General features: G+C 30.5%; 1 protein-coding gene across 1 annotated transcript; it reads left to right on the forward strand.

Moving 5' to 3' along the window:
• The first annotated feature begins 1067 nt into the window (after window positions 1–1067).
• On the forward strand, window positions 1068–3574 carry LOC106772315 (auxin-responsive protein IAA14). The gene is made up of 5 exons (XM_014658672.2): window positions 1068–1527; window positions 1863–2095; window positions 2632–2767; window positions 2998–3059; window positions 3216–3574. The coding sequence occupies exons 1-5, from the start codon at window positions 1268–1270 to the stop codon at window positions 3251–3253; spliced, it is 729 nt and encodes a 242-aa protein (XP_014514158.1). The 5' UTR covers window positions 1068–1267; the 3' UTR covers window positions 3254–3574.
• The last annotated feature ends 15609 nt before the right edge of the window (window positions 3575–19183 follow it).

Raw genomic sequence — 19183 nt, forward strand, 5'->3', positions numbered from 1 at the left:
TAACCCTATCTAGTGTACATATATACAATTGTTTATTTCAATAACTACTTTGTAGAATTAAAATTTAAGAATAATTATGCTAAAAAATATTTTAAAGTTAATATGATTTATGTTTGAATGATTTAAAGTTATGTTTTGTTCTTAAAGAATATTGTAATACTTTTTGTTTGTATTAAATATTAATATTTTTAATTGTAATATCATGCTTGAATGATTTAATAATAAAATTTAAATTTGTTTTATCTCTAAATTAAAATATATATATATATATATATATATATATATATATATATATATATATATATATATATATATATATATATAGTCAGAAAGTAATGATAAAAGTACGTAAAAAATATCCCGAAAAACAAAAAATAAAAGTATATTAAAATAGAAAAATGCATCCGTGCATGCAACAGTTTTGGATAAGGTAGTAAATAGGTATTTTTAAAAATAGAAATATAGAAAGGGGGGTACTACTATAGTACTTTACCCAATCTATATTGATGTTATTTGGTAATGACGTGAGATTAATTTAAAGTGAAATATAAAACATAATAAGGTGAAAGGAAAATGACTTTTCTTGGAAAACAATGGAACAGTGTTGGGAATATAAGATTTATTGATTGAATAATAATTAAGAAGAATAAGAAAAATGTAGACAAAGCTACAAAAACGATCCAATAATTTGACAGGTGAAAGCAGGGTTGCCGGGAAGGGTATCTAAAGAAATTTGGAAATTACGTATCCTTGCCTTCTTGCGAAGACAGAAATACAAGATTCACTATTCTAGATAACTAAACTAAGTAACCAGACGACACTACAAGATGGAAAACTAACAACACCAAGTGCTCTGCATGTGATCAAAAATTTACTACCTCTCATCATAAATCATCAGAGTCGGTTAAGCTTTACCCTCTTCTTTGCTTCCAAGGATCAACGTTCCACACATCACCACGTGTCACCATGCAATTCGTCCCAAACATGATATGACACAGGCATGCAGCCACAGGCACAAGTTCCTCAAACCTATATTATTGAGGGCTATCACTCCCTCTCTCTCTCTCTCTCTCTCTCTCTCTCTCTTCTAATCTATATAGCCAAACAAACCAAGCACCATTATAATACAAGAGGACACAAGAAAGAGGAAACCTACACAAACAAGGAGAGACACTTTCAAAGAGGTGAAACCGCAACAGTTATTCTTTGCCTTTTTTTTTTTAAATACTCTGCTGCTAAGCTGTGTCAGTTCATTGAGAAGCCTCAAATGGCAACTATGCTGGCAAAGGACCATGCTCTCAACCTCAAGGAGACTGAGCTTTGCCTCGGTCTGCCTGGTGCTGGCGGTGGAGGCGGCGGTGGCGGTGGCTCTGAGGTGGAAACACCAAGGGCTACTGGGAAGAGAGGGTTCTCTGAGACAGTTGATCTGAAGCTTAATCTGCAGGCCAAGGAAGATCTCAACGACAATCTGAAGAATGCCTCAGAGGAGAAGACCCTCCTTAAGGATCCTACCAAACAACCGGCTAAGTAAGCGATTTCCCCTTTTGCTTTTGTAGCTAAAGTTTTGCATGTTTGTGTTCTCAAATCTTTTCTTTCTTCATCGTAAGCGTCAAGAATATATCTTGCTTGGTTCCATATATAACCCGATTTTTCACTTTACTAATAACAACTGATAGTTACAATGTTTCCAAACGAACTTTCTTAGTGCTTTCTGCTTTCTGCTAATTACATATTTTTCTTAAACTTTATTGCATGTTGGAATATAGAGTTTGCATAAGGTATAAAATTTTCCAACTTGTTGTAAAAAGAAGAGGGAGATATGTAAGATTGATAGGATTTGGAATAATATATATGTGCTTCAGGGCTCAAGTGGTTGGTTGGCCACCAGTGAGGTCATACAGAAAGAACATGATGACCCAGAAGGTTAGCACTGAGGATGGAGCTGAGAAGACAACAAGCAGCACTGCTTCTGGGGCATTTGTCAAAGTTTCCATGGACGGAGCTCCTTATCTTCGCAAGGTGGACCTCACAATGTACAAAAGCTACAAAGAGTTATCTGATGCCTTGGCCAAAATGTTCAGCTCCTTCACCATGGGTTAGTACTACAATAACGCCTACTACATGTGATCCATATTTTTCCCTCTCTATTTAAACCACTTTTAGCACAACCATGTGACCGAAATTTATATTAATAATATGCAAGAGAGTCATGCACAAACACACACAGACAAACACGATGCCATCAACCGCAGCTTAGTTTTTTACCATCCATTCCCTGCACCTATCTTACACTATAAATTCTTTTTCCTCGTTCTTTTTCATTACATGGATTTCTCTTCTCTCTTATTTATTTCTTTCTTCTCCAACCACTTGTGCAAGTGTGTCGAAACCTCATTATTTTATATGTATGTAACCCTATAGAAAACAAGCGACCTAAAAGGAATACTTTTTATTATATATAATATAAAGTTTTAAATCCTTGATGCATGTTAATGATGCGTATACGGGTTGGTTTCGATTGTTACATTCAGATATAAGATTGCAGATTGTTACCTGTGATCGTAAATTAGCTAAAATATGAAAATATTTTTCATGGTATTTACTTAAATTTTTATATTGGAACTGGTGAAGGTAATTATGGGGCCCAAGGAATGATAGACTTCATGAATGAGCGCAAGTTGATGGATCTTCTTAACAGCTCTGAGTATGTGCCAACCTATGAAGATAAGGATGGTGACTGGATGCTCGTGGGTGATGTCCCATGGGAGTAAGTTCTTCGTTCAACACACAACATCGGCAGCTATTATATACAATCATTTCTTACATGCAGTAACTATATATTCACTAATCTTTTTTAATTGCTACCCAACAAATGGAAGATTATGATTTTTGAGGAGCTCTTGATCAGAAACAAACATCTATACTTTACTAGGCATAAATCAGTCATGCATATTGATTCTGCAGACCGTCGAAAATTAACTGTTTAATTTTCTGTAGGATGTTTGTTGAATCATGCAAGCGTCTGCGAATAATGAAAGGATCGGAGGCAATTGGACTTGGTATGCATCATTATATCTTACTAAACTACATCTACTTTATCTCAGCACTCATTTTATCACTGAGGGAAATCATTAAACATAATTAGTAATTAATGAGTATATATATAGTTGGCATATTCTAATGTGTTGGCGGGCATTTTTTTAATGTGGTTTCAGCGCCAAGAGCAATGGAAAAATGCAAAAGCAGAAGCTGAAGGTGGGAAAATACATGATGTGTGAGATTCTGTACCAAATTGGAGCTATAAAAGAAATATGTGAAGCATTTCTGCTGAGACCATATGGAGCGGAGTGCTGTTAGTTTGAACGTGTTTGTGTCTTTTTTTTATTTTTGTTTTGTTTTGTTGGTATATAGATTCAAGTTTAATTTTAAGGAGCCTATGGAGCATTTGTAATGGACAAGAAGCAATAAACTTAACCTATATAGTCTGGCTTGTTTATTATGTGATCCTTCCATGCTGTGATGATTGTTGTGTGCTAAAATACCTTGAATTTTAATGCATAGTTTATTCCCTGAAGAGATTGTTGGTACATGATTTAGTTTGATTTATGTTTTAATTAGTTGTATGTGTCCTGCAAAATGATCAATGTCTCAGCTGGATGAAGAAGGTATTAAATTTTTATATGGTTCAGAAATGAGGGAGGGAACAAGCCCATGTGCATGTTGATGGAGTTTCTTTCATGGCCATTAGTTTTATAGTCTTTGTCATCTAGTTTTGCAATATCAAATGCGTATTAACTAGGTGGGTGAATGTAGGGTTGGTGAGTGAACGTGGTTGGAATATTAATTCTTTACATATATTATATATTATGAATAAATAAATTAATAAATATAGAAGTATCACGAAATATATATTATTATTAAGGTCAATGATATTGGTCTATACATATCCCAATAACTGTGTGCAAAGTATAAAAGAATTCTTGGATCGGACACTGTGACAGCTTCAGGTCCTTGCTTTTGAGAAAAATATCCATTATTTTAAGGGATTTGTTGCCTATATAAAGTGCATATAAAAGTGATTGAACTTTAAAATATCTGTTATTAGTAACATATTTTAGTCAGATCTCAACAATTTAGGGGAAGGGTTGGAGTAATCTTTCAATACATTATTGATTTAATCATGCATGTCACATATTATATTTTCTGAATCTACTTTTAATATAACCTTTCTACTACAAGTTTGAAATTTTTATTGTGACGCATAATTTCACTCTTATTTATGCTTGTTTTTTTTAATACTCAATGATCAATCATTTTCGGACTTTATTTTTACATGTATATTTATTCAATAAATTTTAATTTGAAATACTGTTGATTTGTTTTTCTTTTCTTGTACGAATCCTTTCATCTCAAATTTCTTCCTAGTATAATCTCAAATTAAATATATCTTTATTAGTTTTTACTAAGGAAAGCCACCTACTCTTTGATTATATTTTAAAATTTAATTATATGTCTATTTATAATTATTTTAGAGATTTTATTTATATTAGTACAAAAAAAATAACATTGAAAATTTATAGCACTTTTTGGAAAATTTATATAACATACGTGGTGGTAACAAATTCTGCTATTATAATAGATAATTGATAAAAAAAAAATCTATTATACTAAAAACCAATTACAAAATAGTTTCCCAGTTATAAAGTAATAAGTATAGAATTAACAAAAAAATTATTTAGAAAACTCATAAGTCAGTTGTTCAAAGAGCTTAAATTAGTTCATCTTGTATAATATTATAACATCTTTTCTAACTTTTGAAATTATTTACGGCACTTTTTAAATTGATTATATCATATATGAATTGATCTCAATATTCGCTTTGCATTCTTTTTCCGGAATTCATTTTCTACATTAGCTTAATTAATTTAAAAGTTAATTTATGGTTCACAATTAATAATTATGTGGTTTATAATTAATTATAGTACTCATATTTTTTGAGTTTTCTTTTTCTAATATTTAGATTCTCAATTTTAAGCAAACTAAAGTATATAAATGATTGGGTCTATGTTTTGTATAATTATCATCTCTTTGTCTTTCTTAGTATATGTTCCTCTTCCATTCAAACTCTAATAGTGAATATTTTTCGCTCCTTGACAATTTTCTCTCTCGCCCTCTCTGTAGAAAGATAATTCCTGTGTAGAAAGAAATTCGTGTGCATCTGTCCTAATCACTAGCAGAAAATCATATATATATGAATATTTTTTAAACCTGATTTAGAAAAAGTTCATGTTTTTTTTATCGAATGATTTCACATATTTTGAATTTGTTCTAAAATTATAAAGTTATTAATGTAAAAATATTAATCTTGTATTTTCAAAAACTGGTACAATGTCCTTGCAAGTACAACGAAAACGATTTGTTGACATATCAATTTCTATCACTTTTTACCGCAAAAATTTTAGGCACGGTGATAATTACTAATTAAAAAAAATCCATTAGTAAAATTTATCAATAAATATTATAACTTTGTCTATTTTTTTTCTTTTTTCTCCTTTTTTTTTATTTTTTCAATTTAATTTTCACTTTTTCATCAACCAACATTCACAATCTAAATCAATACAAATTCTAATAAAACCTTTCAAAATCACAACGAAATAATGAAACATAAAAGAAGAGTTTAAAAAGAAGTTTAGAAATTATCCCTATAATTTATTCTGGAAAAAAAAATCATAAAGTAAGGTATGGTTTACAAAAATTAAATTTTGTATCTGATAGTCAGTTATACACATGAAAAGTATTAGCACGCGTCTGCCTAAAACTAAATACCTTTTAATTAAATGTAACAAATTGATATGATTTTAAAAATATTTATTTTTTTCAAAAATATTCTAAAATTAATTTTACGTGTTTCCTTGAGTTTTTTACTTGTGTTCTTCTACCATAAATGCTTTCTACTCACTTGTTTAGCTCAATGGAGATTAGAAATCAAACAAACATATATTAATTAAAACACAAGAAAACATAAAAGTACATTAAACTTGGAGACAAAAAAAAAATGAAAGCTATGAAGAATTTATTCACAAAAATATACACATAAAATCAACCTTACGCTCATAGTAGGTCTATCCTTCTATCTTGTAAGTGACATTTTTGGTTTGGTAAGAAAAAAACACCATTTAGGTTCCCTGCAATTTAATGTTATGATGATGAGTGTTTGAACCCTTTTTCACTCTAGTTCAAGAATATTTTGCAAGAAGGGGATTTCCAATTGCAATGGTTTGGAGTTTCCTTTTTCTATATTTCAGATCTTGCAAATTTTAGGGATTTCATATTAGGATTTTGAATCAGGGTTGATTTTTACGTTTTGGGGTTCTTTTTTTTATTTGTGAATTGGGTTTCCTTTTTTTGGGTTGATTTCGCGTTTTAGGTTATAGTGTTCATTATCTTGCAATTTGGGATTTCTTCATACTTTGCTCCCTGTTTTTAATTGTTTTGTGATTCCAGTGTTCAATGTGTTGGGTGGTGGTGGAATGGTGACTACCCTTTGTTTTTTGTATTCTCTATGCATGAATGGACAAAGGAGAAATGAAAAGAGAATGAAGATTTTGGGTGATGTCCATGTGGATCTCGAGAGTGTTATTGTGTATGCGTTGAACTTGAAAAATGATGGTGCTGGGATGGTGTGTTGATTGTGGATTCGGGATGAAGAAAGGGGTAATGAGTTGTTGTTTTTCTATTTGTACACGTGAGATGTGATAATGTCTGTGTTAAGAGAATGAAGATTTATGGTGATGATGAAAGTGAAGAAAAGGTAGATGATGGGCATGTGAAGGAGAACGAAACTTCTTCACTTCCTCCACCTTGAATTAGTCATAACACAACAATTGTTTCACAAGTATTAGCAAAATGGTATAATCACAATTTCATTTAACCCTCTCTTAAACCTTTTCCACATTAATTTTAATTTTTAAAGTTTACATCTCAATTGACCTTAGTGTGCCACGTGTTACAAAACTAGATACCTTATTCACTTTTGGCTAGATGAACAATTAGGTCATTAGATTTTTAACACAATAAGCAAAAATGATCAACTTTAACCATTTTTAGAAAATATGGAACAATAATGAATTTTTTTTTAAAAAAATAGAACCATTTTACACACATCATTCTAAACTAAGAACCAAATAAGATATTAAACCTTTTAATAATGTTATAGTTTTTTTAAATCGCAGTCATCTTTCACCGAAAAAAGCCATACCAAAGTTCCGTAGGACTTTTATAAATGAAAAAATAAATTAAATATTTAACACTTGCATATATTTTTGTTCAAGTGTTTGCGGTCTGAGAAATTTTATTTGCTATCATAACTAGTAAGAAATTATCAAATATCTAATTTAAAAAATATTATAAATTAATAAAAGTATTACGCATACTGATTTATCTTTTCACCATGTTATACAAAATATTTTCTCTTTAGAGTGAGCAGATTGTGATCTCATTCCCCTGGTGTGAGTGGAATATGTGTCCAATATCATAAGAACTAACATTGGAAATAGCGGTTTGTGGCAATGATGAATGCTTTTGCCTCCAAATGCATGTCATATCAATTGAAGAAAACTAAAGTATTTTCAAGACGTGTTCTGAATTTTTTTAAAGTTCATTCTAAAAAATCCATTATGAAAAGAATTATACATGTTTAGAAAAGTTTGATCTAAAAATTTTATTTCAAAAGATTTATTCTTAAATGCATTTCATATATTCTGGAAATCCTACTTGAAAAATCTTATTCCAAAAATTTTATTTCAAAAATCATGTTTCAGTAATCACATTCCAAAAGTTACTTACTCTGAAAATTTTCCATAACACATAATCCAAAAGTCAATTTTACGACAAGCAAAATGGTCACTTTAAAATTTGGGGGTGTGTGAAAAATTTGTGAAATTGCAGGAAACAAAAGACATAATGAAATGGACAAAGTGATGGTCTATTGTGATGTGGATCGTAAAGAGGGCAGAAGGCCCAATAGTAGTTTGGTTGTTTTTAGGTTTGTTAAAATTGATGGGCTAAAAGCCATTCTGGTGTATATATATTTTTTGTTTTCAAAAGGGCAGAGGGAATTTGTTACTATATATATCTTTTGTTTTCAAATGAGCAAAATAATAACGCTAACACAGTACAGCAGAAATAATGCAGCATAGGTTAGAAATGACCTCAATCAAATTTTGTTTAACATCTAATATTTCAAGACTGCACCATTGTCAATTTTAATATTAAATATAATTCAATGATAAAACAAAAATAATAAACTCAGATTAAATAATATTTTATGATAGATTTATTTGTACTTTTATTTTTTCGTACATTGTAATTGTACAGTTTAAGTATCTTATCATACGTTTTACAACAAGAAGGTGTGATACCTTAGGTTCTTGCATGTATATACTCACCATTCCAACACTAAAACTTAAATCTAGTCTACAGTTGAATAGATACCTTAGACTTCCTACAATGCAAATGTATTGAGTCGATTCAACACTCTACTCTTCAGAATTTTTTTCAAGTTTCATCACAACTTCAACAGGTATATTAGTTGGATTACTCTGCTGCATACTAAACTTTTTCAGCATATCCGTTATGTATTTTGTCTGATGCATCACCATTCTATCGGAGTTTTTGTTTTAACTCAATTCCTAGGAAATAACTCAGGTTTCCTAAATCACTCATTTCAAATTCTTTTAGTAACTCATGCTTGCAGCCTGCCACCAATTCTTCACTGCTGCCACCAATTAGGAGACCATCAACATATAGGCATATGAAGATTCTCTCAACACAGCTGCCATTATCACAGAATTTCACATAAACACCATGCTCCGACAAGCATTTTGTGATGCCACTTTTCTCTAGGAAACCATCTATCCGTTTGTTCCATGCCCTTGGTGCTTGCTTAAGCCCATACAAGGCCTTTCTCCGCCTATATACTTTATGTTCTTCATTTGCAAGTTCAAAACCCCTAGATTGTTGCACACAAACCTCTTCTTCAAGAGGGCCATTCAGAATGCTGCTTTAATATCTAAATGGTATAGTGATCGGTTAGCATTTGTAGCAATGGCCACCACCAATCTAATAGGTTCGATCCTGGCGACTGGAGCATAAACCTCTCCATAGTCTATTCTAGCTTTCTGTAAGAAGCCTTTGGCCACAAGCCTGACTATATACCTCATCACCTCACCTTTTGGATTTACTTTGATCTTATAAATCCACTTGAGTGCAATAGGTTTCTTGTCAGGAGGTAACTCACAATTGACATCCTTTGCTGCATCTTCGAAATTAAGTGGTTCAGACTCTGCAATTAGTGCAAAGTGCACTAAATCTCCCTTTGTTGACACAGCTGAATCACTAAATCCTTCATAATCACGAAGATGAGATGGCAATTGTGTAGCTCTAGATTATCTTCTTGTGTCACAATCAACGAGTCTGTCTTGTTCTACTGGTTCACAGTCTTCAAATAACACTTTGGAGGCAGTAGAATTTTATTCAGTGGTTGTCCATGTCCAGCTGGTTGCCTCATCAATATTGACATCCTTGCTAATTGACACCTTTCTAGAAATGGGGTCAAATAGCCTATAGCTACCTGTTACATGATACCCAACCAGAATGTGTGGTGTGCCTCTATCGTCGAGCTTCCTTCTTAGCTGCTTGGGTACGTGCTTATAGCATAAGGATCCAAAAATCTTGAAATGTGACACATCGGGCTTGAACTCACAAAACATGTTGAACTCAGATAAAGCATATTCACCTCCACCATCAGATCGAAGTACCTTTAGTCTACATCCACTTTACTTCTCAACCATTCTTTTGAATTTATCAAGCACTGATAGCACCTCATTTTTTCTCTTCAATAAGTAGACCCGCATTTTCCTTGTGAGATCATCAACAGAAGTAACGATGTATCTATTTCCACCACTCTATCTGCATTGGCCCACAGACGTCATAGTATACAACACCAAGTTTTTCAGTAGCATTGCTAGCCACAAATTTTTTTGAACTTCAATCTGGTTTGCTTGCATTGAATGCACTCACTACAAATTTCTTCTAGAATCACAATCTGAGGAAGTCCTGTAACAAGGTTCTTATTACTTAGCTGATGTAGGAGCTGAAAAATAAGATGGCCAATTATGCCACAACTACTCATTCCTATTATCTTCAGTGGCAAAGCATTGGTGATTTCGTGTAACCATGCCAACACGAAAGGTTCTGTTTTCAGAAAGATTTGCATGAATCACCAACTTCTGATCTTTGTCAAATATGCTCAATCCATTCTCCTTCATTTCCATAGCAAATCCTTTATGCACGAGCTGTCCAAGACTCGTCAGATTCGTCTTCAGGCCAGGAACATACAGAACATCATCAATGATTATTTCCCTTCCATCATAATCCTTCAACACCACACGTCCAAATCCTACTGCATCGAGACTTCTGTGTCAGAACACCTGATTTTTCCTTGAGACTCATCTTTAAGTTTTTTAAACCAGTCTCTCCTCCCAGTCATAGAACACCCTGAATCAAGTTACCAGGATGAGGTTTCTTGCGAATCAGCTTCACTGGTTCTTGCCATCAACATTACCACATTCGAACCTGAAGATGCTTCATCTTGGGCCAGATTAACTTGGTTCTTTGGCTTGTTCTTTGGACCTTCACCATCCCAACACTCACGTGCAAAGTGCCCATACTACTAGCAATTGTAGCACTTCACCTTATTCTTGTCAAACTTCCATTCTTTTTCATCATTCGAACCACTCTACTGCTTCTTGTAATCTTTTTTATTCTTGGATGTATCTCTCGACTTTTCATCTGGTTTCTTTTATTTGTTGAAAGGTTTATTTCCCTTTGAGGTGCCGTCTTTTCCCTTCTGAACCACTCTTGCTTGAAGGGCTTGCTCTTGACTATGCCTACATTCACTAATCCTGTACTAACGCACCTCGAGAGAATGTTGCAGGGTTTCTAACTCCATTTCCTCTAAATCTTTTGTTTCTTCAATTGCCACTACAACATGATCAAATCTCTGTGCCAAAGTTTGTAGAATTTTATCAACATGATCAGTAATAGTATCTCTGCATGCTTTCATCACGTTAACATGGTCTTGCACTTTATCAAAGTAATCGGCTATGCTTTCATTCTCATCCATTGTGAGACATTCTAATTGCCTCCTCAAGGTCAGCAACTTGACCTTCTTGTTTTTGTCTCCATCTCCATAGGTCTTCAACAAAATCTCCCAACACTCCTTTGTTGTTGTAGCTTTGGAAATTTTGTAGAAGATCTTTGGTCCAACACACTGATAGATGAGAAATTTGGCTTTTATATCAAGTTTTTGAAGATTCTTGAATTGCTTCTTGGTTTCTTCTATAGCCTTACTTCCAGGGTCTTCAACCCCATTCATCACCATGTCTGCTACATCTGGAAATCCAAATATAGCCAACATCTTTATCTTCCAATCATTGAAGCCTTTTTCATCAAACACAAGGAGTGCACCTTGACTGATACTCCCATTTCCAGCCATCTTGAATCTGTAAACCTAGAAACTTCACCAATCCACCAATCTTGATACCTTAAAAACTTGTTTCTTGGTATTTTCAAGATCGATCACCACCAAGAAGAGACAGCCACGCACACTGTTCTATCCCAAGGCTCACTTGAATGCTCTATTCGCTTCACAGGATCAAAGGATCAGTCTAGCTCATGATATCATGTAGAAATCAAATGTAACAACAGTACTTTAGTTTTACACACTCTCAACTTCAAGACAGAGGAGAGGTAAACAGAGAGAATGGAAAATACCGATTTAACTTTCAGCCACATCTCATTGGATGCATTAAACGAGTTTTTATACAACTGATATGGAAAAACATATTAACTTAACAAACAGAAACATATGAACAAGTAGCCGCTTTTGTTTGAGTAACTAACATGTTTGAATTTTTATCTATCTTTTATTAAATATTTAATAGAGTTTATTACTTCAACTGTCATTTTATATTATCTAATGTTACCTTAATAAAATATGTTACAAATATAATACAATACTAAAAGAGGAATAAAGTGTCTAATTTATATAATTGATTTGAAACAAAATTCGCATAATTATAATATTTAAGAAACCAAAAATGCAGTTAAGTATTTTTAATATATGTTTAAAATAAATAATATCATAATAAAAATATTTAGAAAAATTATTCTCATCTCTTTCGAAATAAATCTAAATGATACTTTGAACAATCACCTATTTTTAATAAAATAAAAATTACATTTTAAAATAAAAATCGAATAAATTTATTTTAAACATCATTATAAATATTAATCTTAGTTAAGTTGATATTTAAAAAAAAAAAAAGAAAAAAAAGGTAATACAAAATAAGAGATCATACTCATGATAAAAAACACAGTACAAGAAACAGATAAGATATACCTATTATATGAAAGATTTAAATAAATATAAAATAAAACGTTAAATCACTTGTATTACTATTTATTATTTATGAATAAAAATCAAATTACATAATTTGTCAATACAATGATTTTTTTATAAAAAACTTTGAACTTATAAAAATGTAAACAGTGGTGTTATTTTTCTCAGATATTTCAAAGAATCATTCATTAATTTATTCACGATAAACTAAACTAGAATCAATTTTTAAGAATAGCTTCAAAACATAAATGATCCCATAAATTTAGAATAAATAAAAATTTATACTCATAAGAAAAAGTTGAAAAAATTATTAACATATTCATTCCAACTTTCTCTAAAAATATCATTATATGTAATTAAGTTAGGATTTGGCTATACCATTAATATTCACCTTAATCAAATGAGCATATGGAAGTCATCCTACATTTCTAGTTTGAATATTAAAAAATTTTAACACTAAAAAGATAAATCAAAAGAATATTACGGATAACTTATTAGATTTATTTCTAATCATATGTATACGTTCTTTAATTTGAAAAACAATAAAAATAAAATCAATCAAAACTTCAAATCTAATATGATTTCTCATCTTGCAAATAATTCAAATAATCACAATAACTTAATTACTTTAAATAAATAACTACAAAGATACCTTATAAATTAAATAATCAAATCCAAAAACAAAATTGTAACTTTTGAAAATATTTCTTTAACCATTCTCATAATTGTATATCAATAGAATAATGAAAGAACAAATAATAGAAAAATTCAACATTATTCTCACATAAAAGACATATAGAACATGAAACCATACATTTTTTTAAACTCACACATAAATACAATATTAATAAGTTAATAAATTTAATAATACATTTTAGCTTTAATTTTTATATATAAAGTGATATTTTCTTAAAAAAATAACTTATATTTTTTGTTAGATAATTTGTAATTTGGAGAGTATATAATTGTAAGCACATAACAGTCATAATATTCAATTTTTTGTTTCTAGTTTTTTAAAATTTTATATATCGAATAAAATATTTTATTAATTTATTTAAGTTTAGTTAATATTATATTTTTTAAGTAATATAATAGAAGTGAAGGTTTGTCTATTAAAAACAAAATTAAAGGTAAGTGTTGTTTACTTAAAATGTAAAAGAATAACAAAAAGTAAAGATCCATTTTAAAATTAAAGCAAAAATATGTTTGTAAAGTACCATTATTTCTTTTTATGCAAAATTATTAAAATACATTGGATTAGATGGGAAAAAGTCTACAGCCCAAAAGAACAAGTGGGCTTGATGAAAAACATATTAGTTCTTTAATAACAAAGGATCATTGTAGATTGAGAATAACAACTTGTGGGGCCATGTTTTGATATCAAGGTTGGAAAAACATGACAGGAGTTGAAAGGAAGTCTACTTATTCTCTTTAGTAGTATTTTGTGGGAGGACTTGAAAAAAAGGTACGTGGGTACAAAACTTACAAGTGGTTGGAGACATCCTCAGGATTCTAGAAAATAATACTTAAATTGCTGAACAAGTGGACTCGGAGGACTACTTTAGCATATGTAAAACTTCTTTCCACTTTTTTTAAGTGCAAAGTCACACCACCAAGTCGCATACTTCTCTTTTACTATATGTGAATTCAACGTAACATTTGAGTCACTAATCCAAATTTTTTCGTGTTTGTAGAGTTTTTAGGGTCTCTGTTTCTTAGAACAGATTGGATGGAGAGATTCTATCCAACTCAACAAGGTGAAAGAAGCTAAGAATTTTTAGACACTTGCATGTTGATTTTATGTTATTTTTGTTGTATGTAATGTTGATTATGTTGTATGAGTAGAATCATATAATGTATGATGGGTGTTTTGGAGTCATACATTCATTTGTTTTGTAATAGTTTATGGATTAAAAATGTGCTAAGTTGAGTTGTTTGGAAGTTTTGTAAAATTTAATGTGTTTGAAGTTTGATTTGTGATTTGGGGTGTGATGAAATTGAATATTGGACATTTGGCAAATTTTGTATAATTAAAGAGAATATTTTCAAATAGATTTGAAAAGGAAAAGAATAAACGAAGTCAAATTGACTAAGTATGCAATAATTGAAAATCTAATTTAAAAAAATCCCCTGATCAGACGTTAAGCGGTGATTTTGTATTGTTGAGCGTCAATTTAAAATCCCAAATTCAAAGAGAATTTTCATGACAGAGCGTTAAGCGAAAGTTTTTATCGTTTTGTGCCACTTTAACAAGGAACTCCTTGACTTTGGTATCAAGTGTCAATTTTTGTCATTGGACTGTGTCTTTCGCCAAATGAAGATTCCTATTTGTTAATCGTTAGATCAAGTTGAAATTTTAACAACATTTCCTAGTCACGTGGTTCTTTACTTTGATCAATAAGATATTGAATTAAAGGTCTGCACTGTGAGCAATTTTTCTCATAAGGTTTCCATATATTAGATTGTTGGCAACTTTAACATTTGTTTCTTATTCTGTGCCTAACTTTTTTTTGTAGTTATTCCATCGAGTTTATTCTTTTTGAATTGTCAATCATCTTTAACTTTAATTTAAAAACATTTTTGGAGTTTTTCACAAACAATATTTTTATTTCTAAAATCCCAAATAGTTTGGGCTTATGTTGTCAAGTTTTTATTTTGTATCTTTAAATACTAGTGTGAGGATGTGAAGATTTATGTGAGATTCATTAAAAACACATGAACTATTTGGGTGATATACATATGTGTGTGTATACATTTTATTTCAAATATATGATGTGAAATGTTAAGGATGCATGTTGTTTGTGTTATAATGATAAATGGTTAAAGAAAAATGATGTATGTTTTGGTGTGATGAGCTGAGTATATGCAATAAGTATGATGAAGTAAAATGTGATTTGCTTTGGAGAAATGAACTCCATGCGAAAGTTCCATTTATTGAGTAGTATATGCATTGATACGAGAGTCCAGGGTTAGAGGCTATCATGATACTCTACTGTTCATTCAACTCATATAGAGAAAAATGGTTGAGGGGTTAAAAGTGGCAAGAGGTCTTGATCAAGTGAAATTTTTGAATGTTTAGATTAACCTTATGAGTAGAGGTTATCCATCATAAGTGTTAAACCCTCCTAAGATTTAATATCAATGCTTGTATCCGAATAATTGAGTATTTTATAGTATTCTCTCGTGAATTGTATGTCCTGATGAATGATTGATATAATCTTATAACTTGAATTATAGGTTCTATATAAGTGTTATTTTATTTTTTTAAATTAGTTTACCTTCATTTTTTTGTGTTTTCTTGTGTTGGTGTTCTTCCTTTGCAATTATTACCTTTACTGGTGTGAGCAGTGTTAGAATCGCGCAACAGAATGTTCATGTATTGACAAAAAAAAAGGTGGTGAATTGATTTACTTAGTAAAAAGTATGCCTTTAAAAAAATTCATTTTTATAAATTGATGTTATAAATAAAATCGATTCTTTATAATTAAAGACAATAAAGATAAAGAGTGTTGGGAAATAGCAAATTTGCATAAGTATTTGTTAATATCTCTAACGTAAATTTGATTAATCACTAAAAATAAATTGAACTTACAATAACAGAGAATTGAGTTAAGGTTAGAAATCACATCTCTTGAATACACAAAAGATGAACAACACCTTCTTTGACACATAAAGGATGAATAACTTTCCTAGCAACAACAACCACACTCAATTACTCAAGACACCCTTAGTGAAAATTTGTGTTCTACCTACACTAGGTTTTTTGAAGCCCTTTTTTCACAAACATAGTGAGTTTTTGTAGCACATAGCTCTTAAACTGGGTGAAAAGTTAGTTTGAAATTATTAGGTTTAGAGAAACATATATAGATCATTAACCTTAATTTGAAAATTAGGTTAGAAAACTGAAGAGTCTTTTCACAACTGTCCCTGATAATCGAGTATCATAAGTGATGGTCGATTATTATAAAAATTATTTCAAAAATTATTTTCTCTTTGTGATAATCGATTATTTCAAAGGTTTTTCTGAAAATCTAAAATGGATTATCTCAAAGGTTTTATGAAAAAATAAAATTTTACTAAGTGTTTTGCTGTTTGGATTTTGTCTATTGACTTTTAATATACTAATTTAAATAAAATACACAAATTACAAGATTTCAACAACTAAATTATTCAATATTTAATGTATCTCTTAAAGTATTAGATAAATCTTTAACAGTTTTTCATTAATCATGATCAAAACTCTTTATTAAAGCAAGATGTGCATCTTTTTTTTTTACCAATAAACAAATGAGGAAGTAAGAATTGATCTATCTTAAATAAAACATGTTATTATTGTGATTTCCTTGTAAATTGTCTTTCCTTTGTTTCTAAAATCTTAAAAAAGACTTTAAGTTTTCTTCTTGTATTATAGTTTTCTTAAAACTATATATCTTTGTATCTTTTATTGTTATTATTATACTTTGGAATACTGTAATATATTTTGGTATATACTTTTATAAACTTATCACTTAATCTCTCATCATTTATTCAGAGCATTTTATATGTTTGTTGTTGTTGAACCTTATTAAATATCTTAATTGGATGATGAGGACATTTTGTTAAAAAAAAATGTTCGAATTTTTTTTTTTACTAAAAAGGTTGTTATGCTTGCATTTATCAGCATGTTATGTTATACAAGGTCAGAGATTTATAAGTATGTTCTGATTGGTAGGTTTTCTTAAAATAAGTGTATATTGTTTAAAGTAGTTAATGATAGTTTTAATATTAGATAAAATTATCCTATCACTTGTTTAATGTGACTCCTAACTAAACGTCAAATCTTAAAAGACTGTAATGACGTTAATATTCAAACTTAGTTCGATATAAATTATATTTAGTCAACTTTGAGTGACAGTGATGTTGTTTTTATTTTCTATAATAATAATAATACTTTTTTTTTTCTTCAAAGCACTCTGATATAATATTTAGTAATTATCAGAAAGAAAATTTCTTGAATTTCATATGCGTGTTAGAAGTGTTTTCAAGAATTTTTCTAATTAGAAAAATAAAGAAGTCATGAAAAAGAAAAATTCTCAAAATTCTTCGTAGATTTTTGTGACCACAAACTGATAGTAGAATGAAATACTTTATATAAAGTGAAGTTATATATCTATGTAAATGGAATATGATGGAAAATGCGTTCTGGCGAGCTCATGATGCTCTAGTTTCATTTCATTTTATTATGTTTATCTTTAATGTTATATATTCTTAATATCTATTTGAATAAATTTTATCATATTTTGTTTAAAATAAGATAAAAATGAAAGTTAGCTTTTTATATAAATTAAAATTAATTTATATATAAGTTAATTTGTCAATTTTATCTATCTAAAATTTATTTTAATTAATTAATAAACTTATTTAAGTAAGTTAATTTTATTATCATTTTTTATCTTTTGGAATCTTGAGTTTGAATTTGTAGTAAGACTTAAAAAGAGTTTATGATATACGAATATAACAAGTATGAGTAGTTATATCATGAATATTCTTTAAAAATTATTAGATAAACATAGACCATGAGTCAATATTTCTATTGAAATAATATTTATCTTAAATATAGGTTTAATATTTCGGTAGGTTTCTATTTTCTTCCAAAATTTTAAATAGACCTTTTTTTTTTATTCGTCTCAATTGGGTTCTTATTTTTTGTAAAACTGAATCAAACAGAGACTTTTCGTCAAATTAAGAAGATGTCGTTAAGGAAGGTGTTACGTGGCATGCTAACAATGTCTTTCTAAATGATGTGGCAATAAAAACGTGTGCAAGTGTATTTTTTAATTTTTGAATTAAAAAATGGAGTGCAAAGAGGGGAAATAAAATTTAAATAAGGGCAAAGTGGTCAAAAGAATCTAAATTAAGTGCAGCAGGCCTTTCTCTTTCGATTACCAATTCAAAATTAGATTGGAGGAAGAAGATTGGGGCTTCGTATTAGGGTTCGTGAGAGAAAAAAATTGTTGTTGTTTGATTGGAAGCGCGACGATTGATGGGAGAAGTTGGTTCTGACATTAGGGTTCGTGCAAAGTTCTATCAATTTCATAAATTGGGGTATCAATTTGGAAATGTAGGGTTTTATTAATCGTTGGCGTTGACAAAGAGCATCCATCAGGTGGTCGTCGGAGTCGTGGTGTCTTGTTTCACATGGTGTTCTCCTTGGAAGATGATGGGTTGTGCTGTGCTGCTGTGATTTTCTCCGTCGTTGCTGCTCTGCCCCGTTCGATTCCATTCACCTTCAGAGAATGTTCTTTGTCTGGTATGAGTGATATGTAACTTCATTATCAAATGACTGTTGGAGGGTGAATCACGGGTCCAATACCCCACTTTGTGTTTTTGACCTGGAACACACGAGGAATGGGAAAATTCAGTTGTAGCCCTTATGATGGGACGATTGCCCTTAAAATCATCTCTGCTAGTTGTTAAATCCATCTTCCTAATATGAATTAAGCATATTTATGCTATGTTGTGTTTAAAACTAACATGGTCTTAAGAAATGCAGTCTTTTGTTTAGTTCTAGATAGGTGTGTTTTTTATACGCAAATATTTCAGGGAAAATTATTAGAGGGAGGTTTGGGTGGGTTGGAGATGAATCAGGGAATGTTCTTTGTCTAGTATGAGAATGGAAGGTGTGAAGATGAAAGATGAATGGTAGAATCGGAGGAGAGGGAGAAGTCTCTAATGGATCCC

Source organism: Vigna radiata, chromosome 8, assembly GCF_000741045.1.
Source record: "Vigna radiata var. radiata cultivar VC1973A chromosome 8, Vradiata_ver6, whole genome shotgun sequence".
NCBI classification, from domain to species: Eukaryota; Viridiplantae; Streptophyta; class Magnoliopsida; order Fabales; family Fabaceae; genus Vigna; species Vigna radiata.